At 48.6% G+C, this 18,365-nt stretch overlaps 6 protein-coding genes across 6 annotated transcripts; 2 read left to right on the forward strand and 4 right to left on the reverse strand.

The window, feature by feature from the left end:
- Nucleotides 1-444: 444 nt before the first annotated feature.
- BJ212DRAFT_1394393 (P-loop containing nucleoside triphosphate hydrolase protein) lies at nt 445-3,920 on the reverse strand. The gene is made up of 10 exons (XM_041337150.1): nt 3,575-3,920; nt 3,452-3,515; nt 2,922-3,397; nt 2,749-2,870; nt 1,856-2,702; nt 1,386-1,799; nt 1,305-1,338; nt 1,213-1,255; nt 1,100-1,158; nt 445-1,037 (listed from the first exon to the last, which is right to left on the reverse strand). The coding sequence occupies exons 1-10, from the start codon at nt 3,665-3,667 to the stop codon at nt 487-489; spliced, it is 2,703 nt and encodes a 900-aa protein (XP_041186843.1). The 5' UTR covers nt 3,668-3,920; the 3' UTR covers nt 445-486.
- A 101-nt stretch (nt 3,921-4,021) lies between these two features.
- On the forward strand, nt 4,022-5,715 carry BJ212DRAFT_1449801 (Nuf2 family-domain-containing protein; the record flags this gene model as incomplete). Its single annotated transcript, XM_041338753.1, has 8 exons — nt 4,022-4,243; nt 4,297-4,343; nt 4,394-4,627; nt 4,679-5,039; nt 5,093-5,236; nt 5,289-5,483; nt 5,536-5,614; nt 5,660-5,715. The coding sequence occupies 8 exons, from the start codon at nt 4,022-4,024 to the stop codon at nt 5,713-5,715; spliced, it is 1,338 nt and encodes a 445-aa protein (XP_041186844.1).
- A 115-nt stretch (nt 5,716-5,830) lies between these two features.
- Nucleotides 5,831-7,296, reverse strand: BJ212DRAFT_1486781 (uncharacterized protein; the record flags this gene model as incomplete). Its single annotated transcript, XM_041341165.1, has 5 exons — nt 5,831-5,935; nt 5,984-6,508; nt 6,586-6,953; nt 7,011-7,082; nt 7,137-7,296. The coding sequence occupies 5 exons, from the start codon at nt 7,294-7,296 to the stop codon at nt 5,831-5,833; spliced, it is 1,230 nt and encodes a 409-aa protein (XP_041186845.1).
- Nucleotides 7,137-9,400, forward strand: BJ212DRAFT_940763 (kinase-like domain-containing protein). The gene is made up of 8 exons (XM_041344401.1): nt 7,137-7,497; nt 7,557-7,844; nt 7,898-7,957; nt 8,013-8,291; nt 8,347-8,407; nt 8,460-8,467; nt 8,520-8,543; nt 8,594-9,400. Exons 1-8 carry the CDS (start codon nt 7,369-7,371, stop codon nt 9,059-9,061), a joined length of 1,317 nt encoding a protein of 438 aa, XP_041186846.1. The 5' UTR covers nt 7,137-7,368; the 3' UTR covers nt 9,062-9,400.
- On the reverse strand, nt 9,120-16,076 carry BJ212DRAFT_1449802 (clathrin-coated vesicle protein; the record flags this gene model as incomplete). The annotated part of the gene is made up of 19 exons (XM_041338754.1): nt 9,120-9,385; nt 9,448-9,673; nt 9,733-9,889; nt 9,939-10,101; nt 10,148-10,273; nt 10,325-10,417; nt 10,503-10,926; nt 10,979-11,265; nt 11,316-11,547; nt 11,598-12,872; nt 12,928-13,235; nt 13,413-14,403; nt 14,453-15,157; nt 15,207-15,362; nt 15,417-15,476; nt 15,525-15,573; nt 15,628-15,851; nt 15,902-15,985; nt 16,041-16,076. 19 exons carry the CDS (start codon nt 16,074-16,076, stop codon nt 9,120-9,122), a joined length of 5,862 nt encoding a protein of 1,953 aa, XP_041186847.1.
- Nucleotides 16,077-16,424: 348 nt separating this feature from the next.
- Nucleotides 16,425-18,365, reverse strand: BJ212DRAFT_1486784 (Rft protein-domain-containing protein; the record flags this gene model as incomplete). Its single annotated transcript, XM_041341166.1, has 5 exons — nt 16,425-16,845; nt 16,895-17,276; nt 17,336-17,511; nt 17,563-17,823; nt 17,872-18,365. 5 exons carry the CDS (start codon nt 18,363-18,365, stop codon nt 16,425-16,427), a joined length of 1,734 nt encoding a protein of 577 aa, XP_041186848.1.

Below are 18,365 nucleotides of genomic sequence, written 5' to 3' on the forward strand. Positions count from 1 at the left end.
CCTACCTTCTATGTCCATGAGCGAAAGGAAATGGATCGTTTCGGTGGCGAGCACATCATTTCCATGAAGGACGTGTTCTTTTGCAAGCTTTGAACGTAAATCTGCCAGCGACTTTGTTTCCATAGAAGCGCCCTTACCTTTTCCCTTACCGCCAGCATTGCTGTGAGACGTGCCTGATTGTGGTCCCGTGGCTCGGCTGTGGTTGTGGGCCCTGTATCCGCACCGTCTTTAGTCGGTTCGAAGTCGGACACGGGTTCGGCTTCGTCATCGTCTTTATACAGTGGCACATAGGTCGATGTGCTGGGGCCAGCCTTCATCTTCCCTTTGGCTTTCGCGGGAGCCTTGGACGAAACAGCATTCTTCGCAGCTGAACGTGATGGTCCAACGCCGGGGCCATTATCCCTAAATGTCAGTTCGACGGGGAGGCTGCCGCTGAGGCATGCATCTGCTTGCGGACCAAGCTTCAAATTAATTCATAACATCAGGTCACCGGCAAAACGAAGACTGGGCCTTAATTACCTTCAAGTAATCATTGGTCCAGCCAGACGCAGAGGCCTCTCGTGCGATCGCAAAAATGTCAGCGCCTAGCATCTCACTTATAATACGGTCTCCATCCACGCCTTTGCCCACTCCAAACAACGACAATTGGTCATGCCCACTCTCACGAACCTTCGCCCGGTTCCGACCCGCATATACATCTTTGAAATGACCGAGGGCGATCCTATCCATAGAGGCTGCCATCTCTCCGAATAACCGGATTGCCTGCTGCGCCTCCAAGGTGTACAGCTGGCGAAACACTGTTCCACCTCTCGAACAGTTGTCACAACCTTTCGGGCAAAGGTGGGAGTCAAAACGCTCGTTGAAATGTGCGAGGATTAATGACCGTCGGCAGTCAGCCTCGTTGCGGCAGTACTGGGCCACCGCCGAGAGGTCTTCCAGTTGTCGCTTTTTCTCCTCTGGAGTCCGAGCTGGACCTTTGTCGTTGCGGTCGCTGTTGATCAACTGATGTCGTGATACGGCGTCCCTGTGTGCATAGTCTGCCGGTGGAAGGGTATAATACGTCAGGCAGCGTAGGGTAATCGCCATTGAAGTCGCTTACAAAGAATGCAGTCTGCCGGATCGCCGTCGCGTCCAGCGCGCCCAGTTTCCTGGTAATACCTAGGGCGGTAAGCAACTTGCTTAATGAAGCGTATTTGTAGACTCGTGACGTACCCATCCATCGACTTTGGTAACGTTGAGTGAATTACGAAGCGTACTATTCGACGCGGTCAGACAAAGGCCGAGGTGAACAAACCAAACTTTACCATCCGGTTTGTCGATTCCCATCCCAAACGCGATCTAGGACAACGTCAGAACTCAATGAAGCCACATTGTGAGCGCCATACCGTTGCTACAATTATCTTGCAGCTGCCACTTTGCCATTCTTCTTGAGTGGTGCTGCGCTCTTGTGAGTCCATACCGGCATGGTAATGTTTGGCAGACAGGCCATAGTCGTTTCGCAGTTGCTCAGCGAGTTCCTCGCACTCCAACTTTGAGAAGCCATATACAATGCCGGTATGGGCGGCGTGCTGTGACTTGATGAAACCAGCAATAGCTTGAACTACCTTCTTTTTCGTGGACGGTTTAGGCTGTACTGCATAATAGAGATTCGGGCGGTTGAAAGACTGCATCAAGCATAAGGGGTCACGTAAACCTAAGCGAGTACGGATGTCCTGGATCGCGGTCTTGTTCGCGGTTGCGGTGAGTGCCATGATGGGCACATCACGGTACCGCTCACGCAGCATATGGAGCTCTGCATACTAAGGATACAGACAAGAACTTGTCAAAGCACTCAGACCAGGTTGTGCAAACTTACGGCGTCGCGAAAATCCCGCCCCCAGCTCTGAATGACATGCGCCTCATCAATGACAAAGCGCGCGATTTGTTTGTCTTCATATAGTTGTGCTAGGATGTCTTGCATAGCGTTGCTCTCGCGTAGCTTTTCGGGTGTTATATAGCAAATGTCTGGTTTTTGATTACTGCGAAGGCGGCGCATAACATCCCGTGAGTCGTCTGCGGTCCTCAGGGAAGACATGCAGTCAACATTAACGTGTTTCTCTCGCAAGGATGCCACTTGATCGGCGATGAGCGCAACAAGTGGAGATATGACAAACGTTACTCCTTGGGTCCTACCAGTCTTACAGACTGCGGGAAGTTGATAACAAAGACTCTTCCCACCACCGGTGGGCATTAGGACGAAGACGTCCTTTCCGCCTAGCGTGGCGTTGATAGCTTCGAGTTGGTTTTGCCTGAAGGAAGTCAGCCGAAACACACTCTTCAAGACCGAAACTGCCTCGGCATAGTAAGGGGTTGATGTGTTATCAAGACGACCAGTGGGCGCAGAGGGAGTGCATGGTGCATCCGCGGAATCGAGCGTCGGAGTAGTCGAGGTTAAGGTATCCAGTTGCAATGTTGAGGGCTCGTCAAGGCCCTCCCAAAGGTCATCGCTGTCAGGCACAATCAAGGTCTCAGCCGATACGTCAATATCTTCTGGCTCAAGCGGGCCGTCGACATCGACATCTTCTGGTTCGAGGACACTCCTCAAATCAGTAGGCCCAGACGACACAAGAATAGATGTGGATGGAGCTGAAGCTGGTTCGTTGACGGGGTTGAAGCGAGCCAGGCGTTCTTGGATAGCTTCGATGCGACCTTCAATGTGAGCCCTACGTAGAGTAAGCAAGGAAGTTCACACAGTACTAGTACACTCACAGTAAAAATGAAATTTCGAAAATATCTAACGGGTTGTTTCCATGTTCTGATATTGCTTTGAGGAAATAGTCGCGAACTTGGCGGTTTCGGGCAAGTATTAGTTCCAAAAACCCTCGCGATCGCTGTAAAATATATATCAGAGTCACGAGGATGTGGAATAAGAGACAACAAACGGAGTCCAGGTCCGAATTCTTGACGAGCTGAGTGCCCGCATCAGATTGTGCAGTTTCTGAGGATGCTGGTGGTGCGGTAAACAAATTAAGACGAGATAGTGCATTTGAAGCAGGGTTTGGGTTCGATGCTTCGACATCGCTTGGGATTTCAGGCGTCCATTGTCGAGGAATGGCGCGAGATATTCCCTTTGACGACAAAGGAAGGGTATTGAAAATATTTTCTTTGTTAACGCGATTACTTTCCTTGAGCCGCTTAGAAGCTGATTGTTGAGCTCCGTCGGGGACATCAAGGGACTGACGCTTTCTGGATGGTACTGGGCCTTCCATGATCTCGATGGTGGGTTCACGACATAAATCGATTAGATCCCGCTGAGGCGAAGCGGACAATGGCGCTGGACGAGGGTTCGTCATCTTCCTTCCAAAATTTGGTGTTGCGAATGATGGAAGTGAAGAACTCGAGCCTGACATTTGGCGAACTGCGAGTTACTTAGATGAATAGCTGCTGTCTTCGTCATGAAATATATATTCACCAGTGGGATTTGAGGCAGAGTGAGAAGCGCCCAAGGCTGGCTTGAACTTTGATGATGATGAGGTCTGACAACGGGATCAGAATGATGGACAGTAATAGCTCGCTCGAATTTGTAATGGCACACCTTTGGCAATACGCTGCTCGAGATCATGTTTCCGTTGTGCTGAGACTGAAAGGTCCTCCTAACGCTGTCTAGGTTATTCTGTGGCCCCGCCATCTTGATAACAGGGATGAGCAGATAAGAACGAGCGGAGGAAGTACTTGATGGCAGGCTAGCTAAGCTTATAAGTTGTCGGCGTGAGACGAGTGGCTGAAAAAGTCAGTGAGACTGGATTGATTCGGATAATCGATAGCGATACGAAATATTGCCTCGAGGTCAAGTTGTAACGCGCGCGGGTCACGAATTCGAATAGTCTGGCAGCACCAAGAACGGCTCTTGTCCCATTCAATGTTAATGTAAAAGTCTGATGTTCGGCTCATCCCGATTCCCGAAGCGCGTCAGTCACACGTGACCGCGGCATGTATATTAGAGTCGCGTTCATCATCGACAACGACAACGACACCAACAATCATGTCAGGGCAGTACTGGTTCCCGAATATGCCAATACCAGAGATTATGACAGCCCTATCGGAATGGGGTTTGAACGTCAGCAACGAGCAACTCGTCAGGCCCTCCTCTGACTTTGTCATTGGCGTGTACAACGCCTGTTTAGAGCAAGTCACGTCCATATCTCCAAACGTGCTTCACAAATCAACCCAGCGTGCGCTGACCTCTCTCGACGATGCCAATCCTGTGCGTGCGTCAGTTATATGTGTAGCCATCTGTATCTGATTGTGCGTACTCAGGATCTCTACAACAACGCTATCTCACACAATATCATGCTCTACCACCTGTATGATCTGCACTCTCTTTTATATTTTCGTTGACATAAAAGCGAAACAGAACCCGCTTCGCGACTTCTGCACGCATTATGGACTTCAGCTCACGAGACCTGTCCGCACCAGAGCCAGAGCGTACACGCTTCATTCTCTCAGCGTTTATTAACTTTGTCAAGTTCGCGGAGCAATGCACCACATTTATCAGCAACGTCCGAGAAAAGTCTGCACAGGTCATAGAGGAGCGCGAACAAGTTATCCAGGAACTCTCAGAAGTTCAGCACAATCTCGCAGTACTTAAGTGAGATCCTTCATCTCTCTCTCTAGCATCTCATTAGCTTATGGTTTGTAGAGCACAACGTGCAAAGGATGAGCCAAAATGTGAACAGCTCAAGGAAGAGAATGCAGCCATGACCACCCAACTCCTTGCAGCAAAGGAGGTTCACACAGGACTCACCAAGGAGATCGAGAGTCTAAAGATTGAAAGGGCGCATCTCCAAGCTCGAAACGAAACCGTCAACTCAGAGTCTGCTCTCCTAATGGACAATAATTCCCGTACCCGATCGCGCATTGTGCAGTCTCCAGAGCGTATTAGGCGCAATATCATGACTATGGGGTCCACAGCTATTGAAGACAAAAAGGCGGTTGCATTGCACGAAGCAAAGGCACGAGATCTACAGGCAAAAATTTCGGCACTCGTGAATATCGAAAAGGTCACATTCCTCGTTGTGTTCACAGTGTGGTCTTGCCTCAATTGTCCAGTCAGGATGTCCGATCATGTATTGAGCAGCTGCAGACGACAGAGAAGGAGGTGCAGCTCCTCGAAGCATCACAAAAGGAGCTCGCGGAACTCAAAGACAGCCTTGAGTATAAGAAAGTCGAGCGCGGCGAGCTTCAGAAGAAAACCGAGGTAGGCCATGACATGTTCCCTGAATCAACACTTGTTAATGCATGCTCCTCAGCGAGTACACAAGCAACTTGGAAACGCGCAGGAGAAGCTTGAGAGGGCGCAGAGACACGCCGAGGAGAAGCGACAAGCCAGTCAGCAGACGGTTGAGCGCCTCCAGCGAGATTACGAGAAAATGGACGTTGAGCGGCGAGAGAATGACAAACAAGTAGAGGAACTCCGGATGGAAGCGGGCGACATAGAAACAAAGGTAGTCTTCAGTCCTAATCTCCTCACTCTTGCGTCCTAATGGTCCTTCGCAGATGGCGGAACATCTGAAGAAGAGTGAAGCAGAACTCAACGAGCTACTCACAGAGTATTGGAAGCTCCGTCACGAGACAGGTAATTTTCTTACTGTGTTTACATCCATCACTCAATGATATCTAGAGGTATATATGGAAACACTCGCGAACAAACTAAACATGAATGTTTCTTCGGACTGAGGAGTGTGCTTGCGAGGCCTTGAAGCTTGCAACCTCGCGATATGCAGGTCGATTTTAATTTATAGTATTTTGTCAATTACATGGTCAGTGACAATATTGATGGGGCAGGACAAGATCATCGTTTCTTCCCTTTCTGTGTCATCTTTAGTAGGCAATTCTGGCAATACCATTTCTTCGTCGAACTGGGGATTGCACTAAGGCCGGTACACGGCAGGTGGAACTGAGAATGAGTGTTAGTAATTGCCAGGGGAACACCTGATCCGCTAACCCATTCCAACTTGCAAGTATCACTGTCGCAAGCGATCATCTGGGATACAAGCCATGTGAACTCCATCCAAGTAAAGTCAAACACGACGCTACGGACCGTCTCGTATGACACCTGGTTACAGTAACAATACTTTGGCTCGTTCGGATCTGCTTGAGCTTGAGCTGGAATCTTGAGCTTCACACTCCTCGTCGTGCGAATGGCTGGTATTTTCAAAACTTCCTCAGGAAGTGGTGGCGGAGTCTCAGATTCGGGCTCCGATTTCTTGCGCGCCTTTCTGCCCCTACCGGGTCTTGCAGACTCTGCAGATAGTTCTTCTGTGGATTCTTGAGGAAGAATGATGGCGGAAAGCTCCGGGGAAAGTGAAGGCGTAGGGCTTCGTTCTATACGGGTCGGACGTACCCAGCGCGGTACGACAAGGTCAGAAAGAAGTATCGGAGCGAGATGTGTCCCTGGACGAATTCCAAGAGAAATAGATGCCTCTTGCTCCTTGATAGTTTGGTCCAAAAGACGGATATGTCGATCAACCTGTGCGACATATTAGAGATACGAAGTCAGAAGAAAGGAGGGAGTACCGTTTCGTAAGCAGTTTGTGCAATATTCACCTTCTCCTCTGAGGCACGGAGAGCCTCTTCTGATACCTGCGCAATCTGTTGCAGCAATACTCGAGTCGTTTTCCCTGAAGAGGGTAGTTCGATAGACGGCGGCTCCAGACTTGACGCGATAGAAGCAGCAGGTCTGAAATTATGTGCATCATTCAGTGCCCCAGCGGGCGAGTCAATGTTGACTTGTTCATCTCGAGGTGGCGAGCCTGCTGCCTGAGGCGAATTCGCCTGCATGGCCTCTGGATCTGACGCAGCTGGTATGGTCATATTGCTCTGCTTTACATCAACTATCATGCCCCGCCGCGATGTAAGTTGTATACGCAGCGCGATATATTTTCGCACATTATCCAATAAGTCTGCTTGGTAGGCTGAAAATGCACAGCTCCAGCTCGATCATACACGAGGGGGGACTTGGTTACACATACCGTTGCTTTGATCATCTAGTTCACGTATGAGCGTATACTGGCGGTGAAGAGACAATGGAAGTTGCTCGAGTACTACAACATCCAGTTCAGTACATTATTCTTTTAGAATAATCTTGATTAGCGTACTTTCATGATGTTCTTCCTTGAATGCATCCCAAATCTCGAGTTCTTTCTTCCGTTCTTCGGAGTAATGTTCTTCTCCAGCTGTATCAGCATCCGACGTTCGCTCTTCATAGCATTCCTCCTCAGCAGGAATAGCCTGAGAACGTCGACGCTTGCGAGACATGATAGTGTTTCACAAACTGGCGGACCGCTGCGGACCTTGACCGACAGCAACTGAGCACGTGACTAGTCAGATATGGCAAATTCCCAGACAAAGCATCCGTATCCTGAGCTGATGATATCTCCACAGCAGGTGTCGGACGCAGTCCACCGGCACAACGCTGGCGGCCAAGATGCCCTTGATCTCATGAGAACCGGCCAGGAGGCAAGTCCTGGTGGCGCTCGATGCCTTTTCTTTCTTAGATCCTCATTGTCCCTTTACAGCGCTTGATACAATTGTGCTTCCAATTACCGCGTGAGAACTCCCAGTCACCGGACCGAATGTTATTTGGGGGAGCAATGGTTGATCCCCCATCATCCTCCTGTTCTTCCTCGCTGGAGGTGACGGTGCAAACTCAGATTCAAAGTGCTTTGACAGATTTACGGCACCTGACAAATATACCTCCGACTCTCAAAGTCTTGAACAATCAGGTCAAAAAGGTCGGGGGTTCTACTCCGATATGCTCTGGAACGTACAGCGACATCTGGTTAGGAGAAATGTTAGGAGAGAAAGTAAGCCGGTCCTTAGAGATGTTATGTAACTGAATGACTGACACCTCCCCAAGGTCGCACTCAAAACCTTGCGCAGTATCACCGACCCTACGAAAGCCAGAAGAATGACTAAGGTATGGCGTAGTGTTCGTTTTCATGCCTCACAACTGTAATTGATGTGTCGTATAGCGCTATGAGCACGAAATGAATGTATGGGAAAAGCTTAAACACGACAATATTCTGACAATTTACGGTGTCATCACCAACTTGGGACCCATTCACATCGTAAGATCCCTGCTTCTGCAATCATGTTTATTACCTGATAAAATTCTGCGTTCCACGCAGGTGTCAACGTGGCAAGAAAATGGCAATGTACTAGAGTATGTCATGCTGGAATGCAGTACATCGCTGTTCTTAATCGTGCTCAGATACCGCACCAAGAACCCCGACATCAACCCCCTCACTTTGGCAAGTATGCTAGTAGCCCAATCATTGCCTCGAAACTCATCTTGACAACACTCAGCTCGCACAAGCCGCAAGGGGCATCGAGTATCTTCATGGAAGCAACATTGTTCATGGGAATCGTGAGTGCATTCCTGTACTTCGTGAGGACAATCGTTCTGACTTTACGATTAGTGAAATGTGTAAGTCGCTATGATTTGCAAGCGGATATGTTTGTTCATAGTTTTGGACCAGAATAATATGCTGGTTTCCTCCGAAGTACGTAATATTCAGTTGATAGCAAGGATCTGACTCAGTTCTCGATGCAGGGTGTAGTATGCATCGGTGACTTTGGACACACTCAGGTTCTAGACGAAGTGCTCGGGAGGGAGGGATTCACCGCTTACACTGGGTCCTCCAACGTGCGTTGGAACGCTCCGGAACTCCTGGGTGGCGACGATGTCAAGCCCACCAAAGCCAGCGATGTCTTCGCGTTCGGAATGTCTATCCTGGAACTTGTAACCAAACAGGCACCCTATTCGCACAGAAAACGTGATCTCACTGTTATCATGGACATCAATGACGGACATTTGCCTCCTCGTCCAACGGAGCCGGAAGATGTCTCACGGTGGATGCATGACGAACTATGGGAAGTTTTGAATAGGTGTTGGTATTTCATGGCTCAGGAGCGGATGGATATTGGAGAAGTCACAATCTGTCTTGAGGGACTCGCCAAGTATCTCGGGAATCATCCGAATTGGCAAACGGAAGAGGCCAATATTGAGATCGTTCAATAAGATGTTGTCCTCGCGTATGCTGTGATGATCTACGCATGTACATATGGTAATTACGTTATCAAAATGACCTCAGAGAGATCTGCGGCTTCATACTCTGCTGCACTGGGCCCGCTGCACCTTCGACAGCCTTCCGAATCGACATCTCAAGTACTTCCCGCACAGAGGGGTCCAGCTGAGTAGTGGCCTCCTTGAAGGACGCGGGCGAGCTAGCTGCCAGGGAAAGCAAGTGTGTTACGCCACTAGAGTGTATTGTCGATGGAGGCATCTGAGATGGGCGTAGAAGTAATGTGATTGTTGGTAGCAGGACACTCAAGAGACGGGAACCTGGACAATTGAAGTCAGTTATTATATGGTATTGAACCAAATCCGCGGGCACTAGTACTGACGTTGTTCGTCTTTGGCTAGTAAGACGAGCGTCGCAAATGTTTTCCAAACCTCGTCTATCGAGATGGCCTGCTGTTCTGACACCGTTCCATCATCTACTCGAGGTACCATTTTGGCAACATATTGGATTAGTGCGGGAAGAAGCAGCCGAACGCAGGCTCGAAGAAGTTCGCTTCCAGACGCAGCGATTGCAAGGGTTTTGGCGCAGTGAACAGCCACAATAGCCATCTGCTGAAACACAGAAGTGCTCAGTGACACGCATGAGAAGTATTGAAGGAAAAGGATACCTGGTCGCCTTCTTCAAGCTTCTGAGATATAAGGAAGAACAGGTGCTCCACCACATCACGAGCAACCGCCACTTGTGGAGGAATGACGGTCAAGATGAGCACCGCCGCGAGAAGGTTCGTTTTGACTTTTCTCGACGAAATCAAACCTTCGCGTCCCCTATGCTGCTTTAGCCTCCCACAAACATGTAAGTATTTCAAGAGCAAACCTCATTTCATCCACGTTCAAAAGACACGAAGACAATAAGCCGTGGATGAGCTTCCCGTAACGTTCGTGGATACTAGGATGGCATGAAACTGCCAACAAGGATCTGAAAGCCGGAAGAGTGGGAGTCACCAAATCCGCTTCCGATGTTTCATCTTTCAGCAGTTCTGGAAACGGGTTAAGCAAAAGAAATTGCCAATGAGATTTTCTTACCGCCATAGAGCACGCAGCCTATTCCCCGTACATCCTCTCGAATAACAGATTCTGTTGTTGAGGCAATGAGGTGGAAGGCACCCAGGGAGCCAGAAATCATCTTTGCAATATCAGGCAGATCGCCTTCTGCAAGAACATACATCGTGTTATGCAACAGCGTGAAGTCAAAAGACTTACGGATCGACGTTGTTCTTGGATTGTGACGAGAATGTCGAAGGGTGTAGGCAAAAATCTTGAGACAATGAATGCGAACCGAATCCGGAGGAATGGCTGCATTGCTTTGACTCCCCTTGCTGCTGGACTGCGTGTGAGATTCTCGTGAAGAACGATCTCTGGAAGACTCGCCTGAGATCACCTCCGGGTACATATTGGCCGAAGTGTTTGGCAAAAGTGGTCAGGACAGTGATCAAGTGAATGAGTACCTCTGCAGATTCTGTCATAGCCATTCGATGACTAAGACTCATGAATTCTTGAAAGATAGTAGGCTCCAAAAGGGCTTTCCCTGAATAGCGAGGATCAAGAAGGCATTTCAGTGCTCCCAGGCAGGCAATCATTGTGTCAACTCGTGAGCTGGTGTCTGGTGAGGACGTCGCGAGTGATTCATATATAAGGCCAAAAAGGGGGAAGAAAAGGGGTGCTGGCCCTTCTACTGCGGAGTCGATACCATTAACAGATGACCCCACCTCCTTCCCAAGGATGGCAGCTGAAATGTATTGATCGGAGCAATTCATGGCGTTCGCAACAGCTTGTAGGATCGTTGCCCAGGAAGAAGCGTAGTACTGAAAAAGTGAAATTCATTGATAAGAATCGATCAATAAGATTGAAACTTACTGGGAGTAGAACTACTTTACCGAGGCTTGCATACGACGGGTCTAAAGCCACCGCTGACGCATCGTGTATGAATTCGGAATCCGCCCGGATGATAGCATAATCGCGAAGGCTCGCAATCCATTGCGGTGCCAAGATCGATCTGTATGGTTTGATGACATCCAGAAGGTACGTCTGCTCAGAACTAGCAATTTCCAGGCGAGCCCATGCGGAGAGGATAGAAACCCTCAGCATGCCTGATGCATTTGGGCTCAAGTCCACAAAATTGCCCATAGTTAAGTTGCCAGATTCTTGGAAAGTATGACCATCTTTATAGATGAGATATTTTTGATATGCCTACCGTCAACCTCTCCGAGTGCTGTTGTAAGTTGTCTGAGAATTCTCCCCATTCGACTCACATCTTTGACAACGCCACAGCCAACAAATACTGCACAGGCATCGATGGCAGAAGACAGAATTTCAGGAGTGGAATCTGGAGAGAAAGCGGGAGTAAGTGCAGCTGTGATAGGTGCTTGATGTTGCTCAAGCAAGAGAGCGTCTGGATAGTCAGGATCTGGGGCCTGGCAAAACACCTATTGAAAATACATAAAAAGAAAAGTGACACAAATCAAAATGCACCTACCTGGATGACATCGCGTAATACGACCAATCCTTCTAGTCGTATCTCTGTGACATATGCCGCAGATGCTGTGAAGGCCATTTTGATCAAATCTGGGACACGAGATACAAGGAGGCCGTTCACTGGAATGCCGTGGCTACGAGCGAAAGGTATGTCGATGTGCTCTCTGCGTCCGAAGCGTGCAACTAGTGTGCAGATTTCATGCAAACATCGCAGTGCAAATAGTTGCGTCCTCCAACGTGACGTAGCAACCAAGGCTATGTTGCCTTGCCGTGTGTCATCGTTTGACATGGATGCACTCAACGATTGACCTTCGTCATCCATGAGGCTGTTGGCTGTATCGACCACTTTCTGGGAGGCATTTATGCGCAACATGATCCTCTGGCAAAGGTCAATCCAAGCGGATGGATTGTGAATCGCTGTCTGAAGTAGCCAGCTTGAAATTACGTTTCTGACTCCATCGATCGATGGGTCACCGTCCAGCATTCCAAACAAATCCTCCACGAGGCGATCTCCACCTAATCGAGACATTGCTAGAGCGTCTTTCTGAACCAATTGATAAAGGGCATCAATTGCTGCGAGTTTGAGGCATCTTCTAGGTGAATTAAGGTGTCTTCTGAAACGATTCACAATCTCGGGGACGTCCACATGCTCGGGAGCAAACATGAGGAGATGCTGGATGCACCTTATAGCTTCCACTAGGATGGGTTCATCATCTTCCACCGAAAATTCGTGGACAAGGTCAAGTACAATTTTTCTCGTCCTTGGAGAGTCATGAACGTCAGGGCCAAGAATAGTGATGATTGCATCCAGAATATAGCAGACAAGGGGGTAAGCTTGCAAGTCACCACCAATATTGGCGTTGTTCAGTGTTCCTCCCTCGGCTTCGTGAGTGTCCGACAGGTATATTTTGAGCAGCATTCCAAGAGTGCTTGACACGAATGGAGCGAAGGCCAAACTAGCGGCATTAATGACATGTCCCAATGCGCGGAGGGACCAGAAGTGGACCAACGGATGGGAATCATTGCTCAATGACATGAGAAGGTTCACAGTTGTTTTTAAAATAGGAGCTGCCGCGAGTCCACCGACATGGCTGTATAGGGACCCGAATGCAAGCGCACAACCAGCTCGTCCTTGGGGGTCGCGGTTGCTTACAATGTGATCGACCAATACCTTGGTTTGACTCGTCAAGAAGGAGCTTCCAGATATATTAGCAATGCGCCCAATGGCCTCGCTGCTAGCAGATCTTAGGGCGGGGTCGCCATCCACAAGAGCATCCTGTAAGTGAGATGAAGAACTCGTGGCCGAACGGTAGTTTGAAAGGTAAGCTTACTTTCAAGAATGCTCCAAGAGCTGAAGTGACTTGAGAGTGCCCAAGAGTGTCCTTTGATTGACGATGATGCGAGATCATGGAGACACGCAATGTTCGTACGATGGCCACAACACTATTCAGCATTACGGCAGCTCTCCTCCCAGCATTCTTGTCGAGCTTCGGAGACCGATTGGACTCTATCAAGTGATTGATTATGCGCAGGGTAGTGCTCAAATCTTGGGCTGGCAACAACTGAGAGAACAGTTCGATGGCGGCGTCACAGACCGACGACACGGGTGGTGGGGCATTAAAAGACCGGCTTTCCTCTTCTGACGGGTTTATCATAGAAAGAGAAAGTGTATCGTGCTCACAAGCTCCTAGTATCGGTTTGCGTAGCTATATGCGTAGATCAACATTTGGCAGAAAGATCCACAGATGGCAATGTCTTACCAGTGCACTTATTGAGTATTCTATGCTATCGCTGTTGCTGTGGCCTCGGCGAGGACTTTCAGACGTTGTGCTTTGGTCGACCCCGTCTTCGGATATTTCGAGTGTAGTGAGTCCATATGCATAACCATCTGTCATCTGCCAGATTGAAGTGAAACTGCCGGAAGTAGACGCAATTGAGGCTTGCATTGCAGATATGTTATCAATATCGGGACCTGCGAAAACAGCAAGGACGGCCTGCAATAAGCTTGATTGGACAGAATCCGTCAAAGTGGAAGTTCCAAGAGCGGAGAAGCATTGATATGCTCTACGTCGAAGAGAAGCCTCGCGAGTTCGAATAGATGGTCCAGTATCTTCAATTATCGAGGGTCCGGAAACTTCTTCAATAGTCTGTGACAAGAACACATTTGAAAATGAGAGGGCGTTTCCAAGCAGAGATGAGATTCTCCGGGCGACGTCAAGAGTGGTGAGTTGGCTATTGTGAAGCAAAAAACAAAGGATTGCCCCAAGCGCACTTTCGCGGACATGCAAGAGAAACTTCCACTCGGCAGCTGACCGGCCTGAAACGTTGTCTTTCGCAGTAGGTTTCGGTAATGCATTACGCCAAAGTACCAGTAGCTGAGGTAGATGTGACCGGACAAAATTTGGTCCAAGCAGCATCAGCGACGCAATCAACGTCCAGGCAACTTCAACCTCTACCCCTGCGACATGAACATCATGATCACTAACGCGCTTAAGGAGTTGAGTGGCAGTGTCAAGAACGCTGGCTGACACGTCAAAAGACACATATAGGGGGCGGTGTGGCACAATGGCGATGAGAGCCGCCAAACCATATGAATGACCAAGTGTCCGACGATCGATGTCCGAAGGAGCTGCAGGAGATTGAAGGGATTCGATGTCGCGTTGTAAAGACTCCGTGATCGCCAATATTGCCTTCGGTAAACGGAGAGGGGTAGAATAGCAGAAGCAACGGAGAGTCCAACTCGCATTGACACGAACCGAGTGACTTGGATGCGTAAGCAGCGTCATCAACGGTACAGAGACAGCGTCCTATGCCGAGTTTAGGAATGTACCAAAATTCTAACTTCGCAGGACTTACCTGAACCGGCGGAGGTGCATTCCCTAGTTGTTGCAACAGACCTGCAACCTCCTCTAGTGCTATTGTAAGGATAGCTGAAGATGGAGCCACCTGCCCCGGCATTAATGCTGGCCATCTTTTCAAGTATGACGAGGAAAGATCTTGAATTGCAGCTATTTGTCCCTGCTCGGTCAGCATTCGTACTGCTATTAGCTCTCGTAAAAGAGCGCCGACTAGTTTCCGAATGAAGAGTTTGTCATATCTCGTGGCTCCATTCTTTGGATAGGAGACGATCTCGGTCATGAGGTGACCAGCGAGCAGAGAATAGTTGGCTTCCACAAATACTGGCCCGAGTTTTGCCAACAGTGTGACGTAAAACATGAAGATTCCCGCACGGGTTTTGCGGCTGTGAGCTTTGTTAAACTGAGTGGAGATTTGTGATAGCATATCTCCTGGCGTCAAAAGGACTTTGGTGTTTTCGGCTGCGATATGTGCAGGAGTAGACATATCGGAGTCTTCTTGTTCCTTCTTGCCTTTTTGTGACTGCTCTGCGACTGCCACGGCACGTTCCATCTGGGTGCCTGCGAGCATATGTCCCACTAGCTGCGCCAGCGATTGCGTTGTCACCTGGTCACTGTTTTCAAGGCTTTTAACGCAAATGTTCATGATCGACTCCACATCTGCGAGCGTGACGGAATCTTCGGGGGTATACACGATCGCTAAGACCTACACACGGTTCAGTTCGCAAAATGCAGTTCACAGGCAAGAATCTCACAGCAGCAGCAGCTCGCTGGACGGGGAGAGCTTTATCAGTTAAACCGTTCTTCATTTGCTTGATTATGTCCTTTGCGAGAGAGTCGCTCAAAGCCTTCTTAGCTGAAACCAGGGTTTTCCGGAGCATAGTGAGCGCGTGATATCGGACATGCGGTGACTTCGATGGTGATGAGAAAACGAAAAACGAACAACCAGCGAATGTTTTACGCACCGCAGATGACCTCAATGTTTTTATGGCGATAGTGGCCGTTTCAGCCATAAAGGACATGAACTGCCTCGCGCAATCAGTGCGCTATAGGAAAAGAGGGAAATATCGAACCTGGGAGCCGAAGGCCTCCATCAACTCTCCAATCGTCCAAAATGCGGCGCTGTAAGTGGAATGTCATTCAAAAGTACTGATAAAGCATATATTTCGTGCTGACATTCGAGTCGAGTCCTTATCCGTGGCTTTGATGTCAGAGGCCGGCTTGAGCAACACCCTTAGCGTGTCAAATAATGACCTGGATTCTCCACGATGATACAAGACTAGAAGGCATCTTGCAGCTAGATTTCGAAGCGGCCGACCAGGAGAAGGGTATGGCTCCGAAGGTATAAGGACTTTCAGTAATGTGGCTTCTACCGAGGCTTGCGTCTCCTTGAGCGTTTCCTGCAAAATGTGAAATTGCAGGGAAATACAACCATCATGAATCCACATACGGCGCTCGCATTTTTGAGACTTCTCTCCAGATTCGACAACCACTGAAATAAGTAAAGCTCGCCACTGTCGGCCGTCAATTGATTCTGCTTGTTGTATAAACAACCTTGCACGTCTACTGCGAATTAATGCACGACATACCTCATCTAACTCTGCGATTTCCCCCTTGAATGCCATGATCCGTAACAACGATCGAATTGGAGAACTCTGAAGCTGCAGCACCGAAGCTCGAGGCGCAAGGAAGCGATGTACTACTCGGCCAGTAAGTGATGCTATAGTAGTGTAGTAGTCAATCTATGTAGTGCCAGTGATGCCTGGTGGCAGTACAGTATGACAAATTTAGAACGAATCATTCAAGCAATACTGCATGTGGTTTTGTGTAGCTCGACGCTTGATCGAGTGTACAGAACATGGATGATGTTCACAATTCAATCGGTTACATACAAGATGCGATGTGAGATAAAAATGCGATACGGTTGGAAAGTGGGGGGCATCAGTAAAGATTTGACGGGTTATACACGCAGATCAATCAGTTCTCACAGGTGCCCGTCTCACCAGGTATCGGCCAGACGTTAGCCACCACGTTACAACACAACATAGTCCCATCCCAGCTCCCTGTGCTAAATGAGACACAACGATCGCGGAAAGTATTGCTCCGCGGCCTTCCGTTTGGAGTAGAATGACAGCTTGATGGTGTATTTTGGTCATGGAGATCGCCAGGTAAGATAACGTGGCAACTAGAAGGAATTGCCATGTTGGCGTTGAGGCTTTCCATCTGTGAGCAGTTTTATTTCTGCTAAAGAAGGTCGAAGCGTATTGCGCGGCGTAGATTATCCGGGCTGCCAGGTTGATTATGTTTGCGTATACCAAAGAGACATCACCGAAGCCCGAGGCGTAAAATCCAATTGCAGATCCGATGAATACAACGGAAAAACCAACGAGCCATCTGATCATTTAATCAAGTTAATATAAGCCATGGTGAATGGAGTACACACCTGCTTTGTCTTCGAAGATCTTGAGAAGTTGCGATGCTCGAGAAGAAAGCTTCAAGTACGCCATTGATGGCGAGGGCAGGAATGTACCATATCCAAGCTGCAAGAACTTTTGGGGCGCTTGTTGGTAGGTACTGTGACGGGAGCAATAGGTGCAGAAAGATCGGAAGATAGGCTGTGGCAAATACAATGACAAGGACGGAGCAAGCCAGTTGAATGGAGACCAGTGACAGCAAGATCTCCGAAGCTTGACCTAGTGAGTGTCTATCAAACTGTGCACCAATTGACGTGGATTTTGCCTCAGCTGGGGGGCACAAGATTCTTGAAAAGTAAACTCTACATATTTCCTCCAAAGGTTGAAAAACTATTCGTGCAACCAGAGAACCTGTACAAAGGTTGAATCATCACTATACATGAAACAAACCAGTCTGGAACGATGCGCACCATAGTTCACGGCGATTGCGTACCCTCCTTGATCCTCCAAAGGGCTCCACCAAGACAATATAATCTTGTCTCCCTCTGTCAAAATATGTTTGACAATGGATTGCCCAGTCATAGTCAAAGACAGATGCAGACTGCTAATGTCAAAGTATTGCGAAGCAATGCGATAGAATGTTGATCTGACAACCGTGATCAGAGAAGTTAACTATTGAACAAGGGGATGGACTCACCTGAAAGCAGCGGCTTCAGATGACTGTCGTGTAGCAAGACGAGTCGGCAAAAAGGTAGGACACCCCATTTGATACACGTAACTGAAAAAGACCACACTACTGTATGCAAGTTGGCCCAGCGCAAAAGCCAAGAGCGCGAATTCCCCGGATTCTGGTCTAGTCGAGTCGTAAAGGAGGATAAGATAAGTGACAAGAGTCTTGCACGTTATCCCGAGACCTTCAGCTCTTACTCTAACTCCAGTGCGAACTTCACCCATGGCCCTGGCAAGTTGAGAAAAAAAAAGTATGTCACTGATATCATCTACATACCGATTATGCATGGGTTCGCTGAAGAGCTCGCTTAACGCGGCGAACACATAGATCGTTAACGCCACGTGAAAATGCGGCTGACGACGAACATCGTTGCTAGCAAGAGTAGAATATGAAACTGCCGTAGCTAGAGACACTGGAAGTCCTAGGATAATCGGCAATGCAGATAGATTTGTCAAAGCGGGTACGTGGTTGTCGTTAGAAGTTGACCCTTGGGTATGGATGGTAGTATTCCGCGGCCATGCTCTGAGCAGCGCATTCCTGATACCTTCCCTGCTGAGAAACAGTATTGTGCTTAAAATAAGCTCAAATTGGATTGCAGCAGTCCCGTATGCCTGCGGGGAGGCTAATCGAAACAGTGCTTGATTCAGGATAAAAGTTAATAGACGAGAACCAAGTTGAAGACCCATAAGAGAGAACAAAGAGGTAAGTGAACGTTTCAACAACCCGCCATCTTTGTCTGTTGAGCGACCTAAGGATGGTTGTTGGTTCAT

This window comes from Suillus subaureus, assembly GCF_016647635.1.
Source record: "Suillus subaureus strain MN1 chromosome Unknown BJ212scaffold_60, whole genome shotgun sequence".
In the NCBI taxonomy this organism is placed as follows: Eukaryota; Fungi; Basidiomycota; class Agaricomycetes; order Boletales; family Suillaceae; genus Suillus; species Suillus subaureus.

Coding starts and splice junctions, on each gene's coding strand:
- BJ212DRAFT_1394393 (XM_041337150.1), bottom strand. CDS start 3,667: ATGGCGGGGCCACAGAATAACCTAGACAGCGTTAGGAGGACCTTTCAG. Junction 3,398..3,451: donor CTCTGCCTCAAATCCCACTG/GTGAATATATAT, acceptor AGTAACTCGCAG/TTCGCCAAATGTCAGGCTCG. Junction 1,159..1,212: donor TTACCAAAGTCGATGGATGG/GTACGTCACGAG, acceptor TTACCGCCCTAG/GTATTACCAGGAAACTGGGC.
- BJ212DRAFT_940763 (XM_041344401.1), top strand. CDS start 7,369: ATGGCAAATTCCCAGACAAAGCATCCGTATCCTGAGCTGATGATATCT. Junction 7,498..7,556: donor TCATGAGAACCGGCCAGGAG/GCAAGTCCTGGT, acceptor GTCCCTTTACAG/CGCTTGATACAATTGTGCTT. Junction 8,292..8,346: donor ACATCAACCCCCTCACTTTG/GCAAGTATGCTA, acceptor GACAACACTCAG/CTCGCACAAGCCGCAAGGGG.